This window comes from Sminthopsis crassicaudata, chromosome 2, assembly GCF_048593235.1.
Source record: "Sminthopsis crassicaudata isolate SCR6 chromosome 2, ASM4859323v1, whole genome shotgun sequence".
Classification (NCBI taxonomy): Eukaryota; Metazoa; Chordata; class Mammalia; order Dasyuromorphia; family Dasyuridae; genus Sminthopsis; species Sminthopsis crassicaudata.
The window spans coordinates 398,333,363-398,339,362 of record NC_133618.1 but is presented as its reverse complement, the minus strand read 5'-3'; the positions used below and the strand labels follow the sequence as shown (position 1 = coordinate 398,339,362).

The following is a 6,000-nucleotide window of genomic DNA, read 5'->3' as shown; positions in this document are numbered from 1 at the left end:
TCCATCTAGCTCTGTAAATTCCACTCCATTAATTCTAGTTTTGCCCTCTTGGGCCCGGCAGAAGTCTGCAGTCGTGTGCCTTCTGGCTTGTTGGCCCTGGTATCAGGGAAAAAAGAGGAAATGGATTCAGTGACTCATTATCATCAGAGCTAGATTTGGAGCTGAAAGAGACCTTAGATTTCCTTAGCCCAATCCCCTTATCTGACAGACGAGGAGGCTACAGGCCCAAGCTCTGTGTAAAGTAACATGATGGCAAAACTAAGGTCTGCCGAGCCAGATCCGGCACTGCTTCCACTATACAACCCTGACCCAGTATTGTGAGTTTTCAGTAACATAGGGCCTGCAACAAAAGATTACAGAAGCATCGACTCTTTCGAGTTGAAAGGGGCCTCAGAGGTCACTCTATGCAGGATTATTATTGTTATTGTTATTACATTGTTTCAGTCAAATCCAACTCTGACCCCATTTGGGGTTTTCTTGCCAAAGATACTGGAACAGTTTGTCATTTCTTTCTCTAGATCATTTTACAATTGAGGCAAGCAGTGATTTGCCCAGCATCACACAACTAAATGCCTGATTCCACATTTGAACTCAGGTCTTCCTGACGCCAGGTTTGGTATTCCATCCACTATACCTCTTAGCTGCCCCTTATTTTCCATAGCATATCTGAGTATCTCCAATCACAGGGAACTCATTACTTGATGAGGCAGTTTGTTCAATTACTGCACAACCTTTACTGTTAGAAAGCCTTTTTTATTTTGAATTTCATTCTGCCTAGCTAAAACTTCTGCCTGTTAGCACTAATTCTTCCCAAGGGAGCTAAGCAAGTCAAATCTGATCACATCCCAGCCTGTCAGATACTTAGAGACAGTAATTATGGTCTCTCTGATTTCTTCCTCCCCACCCCAAACCCCCACCATCCCCCATGTGTTCTCTTCCTATAGACCTTTTCATTGATCTTTTTAGATCATGGATCCTAACTCTGACACATCTCTGAGACCTTGGACTAGTAATGTTATCTCAGTTAATAGGCTTCAATAAACTCAACTATAAAATGAGAATGTTGGAACTAAACAGTATCACTGTGAGATGCTAGTCTATATCCTTTCCAGTTTTCCAAATTGAGATTGTTGGACTAGACAGCCTCCGAGGGCTTTTCCATCCTTAGAAATGTGGTTCTAAAATCCTAATTTAAAGTCTCTCACACATCTTGGTTGCTTCCTAAAATTGCTCCTAAAATGTGGTTCCCAGAACTGGATAAGAATGCTGGTGCTGGAATGTGTTGATTGTTGCTAGTGAGCCGGGGCTTCCCTGATAACCCCGTTGTCTGGGTGTGCTCCATAAAGAGCTTGGGTTAGGAGACTGAGCAAGTGAGAACCGAGAGCCCTCCCACTGGTTCCATTCCCCTGGTATTTTAAGCCTGTTGCTCAGGAGCAGGAATGAAGAAAAGGCAGCTCAAATTTAGGCCATTTCGGAAAGATAATTAGGGGCACATTCATCAAATCAGGGCACCTCCGGCACCAGGAGTGGAGACTCTTTGGGAACACTGTCCTGGGAGAATGAATGAGCCATTAGTGAGTTGAGCAGACTGGGACTATATTTAGCTGAGGCCAGTCTATCTTTGGGCAGCTGGAAGGCTAGGCTTTGGTCCACTCAGAAGTCCAAAAGACAAAATCAGAAATCAACCACTGAGAAATTATAAATCAACTGCCTGGGCTTTAAAACCAGTTCCCAAAAGTAAAAGGGGAAAGTGTCTCAGTGAGAGACCTTTGACACACATTCAGTTCTCAAGACAGCTTATGTCATCTCTTAAGGGTCTAGGACTTTTGACTTAGCCCTCCAGATTCCGGAGCTGTTGATGAATGAAAGGAGGTATTCTTAGGCCAGGTCATGTCTAGGGGACCTGTGGTTGTGTGCTGGGCCACAGGGAACTAGCTGTGCCTAGTGAAGAGAGAGCCTCCCAGCATCTTAGCTGGTCAGTATTTGAGAATGACTGAGGATCAGAAACAATGGAATCACTAAGGAATAGAGATGGAGATGAGAGGGGCAGCAATGATATATACAGATGGTTGTTATAGTAATGATAAATGAAGGCAGAGATGATGAGGTGGTGATGGAGGAAGCAGAGATTATGGAAGCAGCAATGACAGGAATGAAATGGTGTCATATAGTGGAAAGAGCCTCAGTGTCCTCATCTGGAAAATGGGAATTATCATACTTAACCTACTTTGCAAGTTTGTTGTGAATAAAATGCTATGCCAACTTTAAAGTGCTATATAATTGAAGGCTATTATTATTATTAGGAGAGAAATAGTAATGATGGATGCAATGATGACAGAAGGAGGGATGACAGAGGTTGTGATGATGGAAACTGGGATAATGGATATAGGCAGGATAGAGTCAGTAGTGATGGAGGCCATGATGATGGAAGGAATGATGGAGACGGTATTGATAGAAAGGGTAGTAATGATGTAAAATTGACCAAGTAACTATATAAATATATAATATATATTATAATAATTTATATTTATATAGTGCTTTAAGATTTAGGCTTTTTTTGATGCAGGCTTTCTATGTATTATGATCTCCATTTTATAGATGAGAGAACAGAGACTTAGAAAGTGATTTGTCTGTGGTCATAGAGCTGTTATTGCTCAGTCACTTGAGTCTTGTCTCACTCTTTGTGACTCCATTTTGGGATTTTCTTGGCAAATATTCTTGGGTGGTTTGCCATTTCCTTCTCCGGCTCATTTTACAGATGAGAAAACCGAGACAAACAGGGTGAAATGACTTGCCTAGAGTCATACAACTAGAAAGTGTCTGAGGCCAGATTTGAATTTAGGAAGATGAAGCTTCCCTACTCCAAGCCCAGCACTCTGTCCACTGAATGCCACCTAGCTGCCCAAAGGTCATAGAGCTAGAGAGTATCAACATCAGGATTTGAAATTAGATTTTCCTGACTTTAGGTCCAGAACTCTATTCTCAGTGGAGTCACTAATTAAGGGAGTGATGACAGAGGGATGTATCCTGAATCCCAACTGACCTTATTTATATATTGTCTGAGCCTTGCATCAGTCCCATGACCCCAGGAAGCTGCAGATGCAGGGGTCATGTGAATGAGCAATTCTGGAGGCAATTGCTCTCTGTACACCATGCTATTGCTCGTAGCCAATAGTAACTGGGGCAGATTCCATAGGGATTGAATCCCAGGAGCTAAGAGTTCTGCCTTAGATTTTTTTCTCTGGATACCCATCCAGGCATTTTCCTTTTGACTCTAACAGATTTCTCTAGCTGAAAAGCAATATCTATGATCATCCTTGATAGCTACTGGATTGCTTTGTTTCATTCCTATCAGTTTCAGTTTATCAAATCTATAAAATGATGGGCTTGGATCAAATAGTCTCAAATCCCTTCAGATATTCAGTTTTAGTTATCTTTGTTGCTGGGGAACAACCTCATGCATCATTGGGTCAATGAAGGAGCCTTTGAGACTCACTTCCTAGTACATTCAGTCTTGGTAAATGAAGACATTTCAAAGGGCAAACTTCTGGGGGAAACAGGGATATCTGAGGGAGCATATCTGTTGAAGTTTATAAGTACAAGGGCAGAGGTTAAAGTGTAGAAGACTGTGATTCAGTTACTGAACTTCTTGGAAAAGGAGGGAGAATGACTGGGTACGAGTGGGCACCAGATGCCAGGGTCTGGGTGGAATATCTTGAAGCATAGATGGAACCTCAAGAAGTTACTGAGATGAGAGCAAGGAGTATATCCATTTCTCCTTTCCCTAACTCTGTGTCCAAGGGTTGAGGAAAAAGCACAGCCAATTATGAAGAAGGTAGCCAGGGGATGAAATATCTTCTGGCAAAAGTTAGGTTACCTTAAGAAGCAGGAAGCAGGAAGAAACATAAGACAATGGCAAATTTGTTAGCAATAGAACAGAGGATCCAGAGGGTATACGGAAGGCAGAGCAGTATGGGAATGCTGAAGGGTTAGGGCTGAGAGGGTGGGGATGAAGGGTTGAGAAGTAGTAGCAGGGGAAGGGAGGTTTCATCTAGGCAGCCTATAATTTTGAATCACAGAGATTTGAAAAGGAGGAAAAATAATTTGCTAGCCATTGCATGAATTTCTCTCTCCCTCCTTAAAACCTGAATCTGCCCTTAGTGATAGAATTTCTAGTTATAGCTTTGGGTTAGGACCAGCTATAGACCCTAGAATTCCTTTCCATTTGGGTGACCTCATTGAACAAAAACTTTAATCTAATAAAAATTTACTAAATGCCTACTTAGAGCATTGTGTTGGGTATTGGGAGAAACAGTTAGAAGAGTTTAAAAGTAGGTAGAGTAATAAATTAATAAATGTCTGCTAAGTACCAGACACTACTAAATGCTGGGAGTACAAATACAAAAAAAAAATAAAAAATCCCAATTTTTGACAAATAAATAATATGCAGTCCTTACTTTCATGAATTTCATGAGTTGGGGTATTATGTATGTATATAGATAGTGCAAAATGATACATAAAAAAGCACATTTTAGTCACTAAAAAAACTGCTATGTGAAGTCTGAGGGAAAAAGTCATTCAGTGCTCAAGAGTAATGAAAGACAACTTCCTGGAGGAATCAAGGCTGAAGATTAAAGGAGAAATCAACTGTGTGTGGTGGTGGGAGTTATTCTAGCCTTGTCTATACAAATACCCCTTCTTGAAAATTCTAACTTGAAATCAGGGCTTTGAGTGGCCCTGGCCATAGTGGCTCCCTTTTGGTTCTTTCACCCTCTTTTCCATCTGCCTTTCTCCTTGAATATATACCTATTCATGATGTGTTCTTCCTATTTACTTACATGTTATCTCACCTTAAACAGTAAGCAGGTCCTTGAGGTCAGGAATTTTTTTTGCTTCTCTTTGTATCCCTGTCACTTGGCACAGTGTTTAGCACATAGTAAATGCTTGATAAATGCTTGTTCCCTGATTTGTCCCTTCATCCCTTCTCCTGTGAAGCCGGAGAACCTGCTCCTTGCATCAAAGCTGAAGGGGGCTGCCGTGAAGCTGGCTGACTTTGGCCTGGCCATCGAGGTGGAAGGGGAGCAGCAGGCGTGGTTTGGTGAGTGGGTGCTGGAGGAAGGAGGGAGTTGGGATGTCTGTAAAGGGGACAAGGATGATCTTGAAGGGCCTTCCCAGCTCTCCCTCCCCTCTTCTCCCCGGATAATGGGAGGTGGAAAGAAGGCAAAGGTCTATGGAGGCTCCCACGGTCTGGCTGGGGCCCAGTGAGCAAATCTGGCACCCCAACCAACTCAGCCCTCTCAGCTGTTACCATCTCCTCTGATCCATACTACTCAGAATAGCTTATTGAAGTCTTTGCAAGAGTGCAGTAATAATTTTTCCCATTGGTATAACACTATTTTCCCCCCAAGATCCTCTCTTATCCAGTCTTAGGTGACCCTCATAATAACCCTGTGAGACAGGTCATGCAAGAAAGATTATTCCCAATTTTTAGAGGAGGAAATTGAGGCCCATAGAGGGAAAATTCCTGAGCAAGACCACACTGAGTTAATGGTAAAGCTAGGGCTAGAACCCTAACTTCTGAATTGAAATCCAGCACTCGACCACAGCAGGAGGCATCGAAGACTTAGGCCTTAGCTTCAAAGTTCCATTTGGTTAAGACAGAATTTTAAAAAAGGAAAAAGAATAAATGGGACAGCCACAGTAGAAGATCTCCTGGTACATTTCCCTTCTGTTTTCGTTCTTTTCCCATAATTCTTCCACCATGACAGTACTCACTCCTCCCCAAACAAAGGTGGGAAAAAGAAATTCAGAATGGAAATGATTTAGTTCTCTTTTGATTCCCTTCCTTAGATCATTCTATCATTCATAAACAAGACTGAGATTTCCCAATTACAGTTTTCTGAGACTGCTATTCAGTATCAACCTGGGGATACTTCCGGAGGAATAGGGTATATGTGGGGAAACTTCTTCAGTAATTAATCTTCCCCAGATCAAAGATAT

General features: G+C 42.0%; 1 protein-coding gene across 4 annotated transcripts in view; it reads left to right on the top strand.

Moving 5' to 3' along the window:
- CAMK2A (calcium/calmodulin dependent protein kinase II alpha) overlaps window positions 1-6,000 on the top strand; it is a 79,584-nt gene that overhangs the window by 32,527 nt on the left and 41,057 nt on the right. For all 4 annotated transcript variants that reach the window (XR_012486648.1, XM_074291776.1, XM_074291778.1 and 1 more), the window contains exon 7: window positions 4,996-5,098. Coding sequence is in view for 3 of the 4 variants with exons in the window: in XM_074291776.1 (XP_074147877.1) it covers window positions 4,996-5,098 (103 nt within the window). In the remaining variant the exon portion in view is untranslated. The remainder of the gene's footprint in view (window positions 1-4,995; window positions 5,099-6,000) is intronic.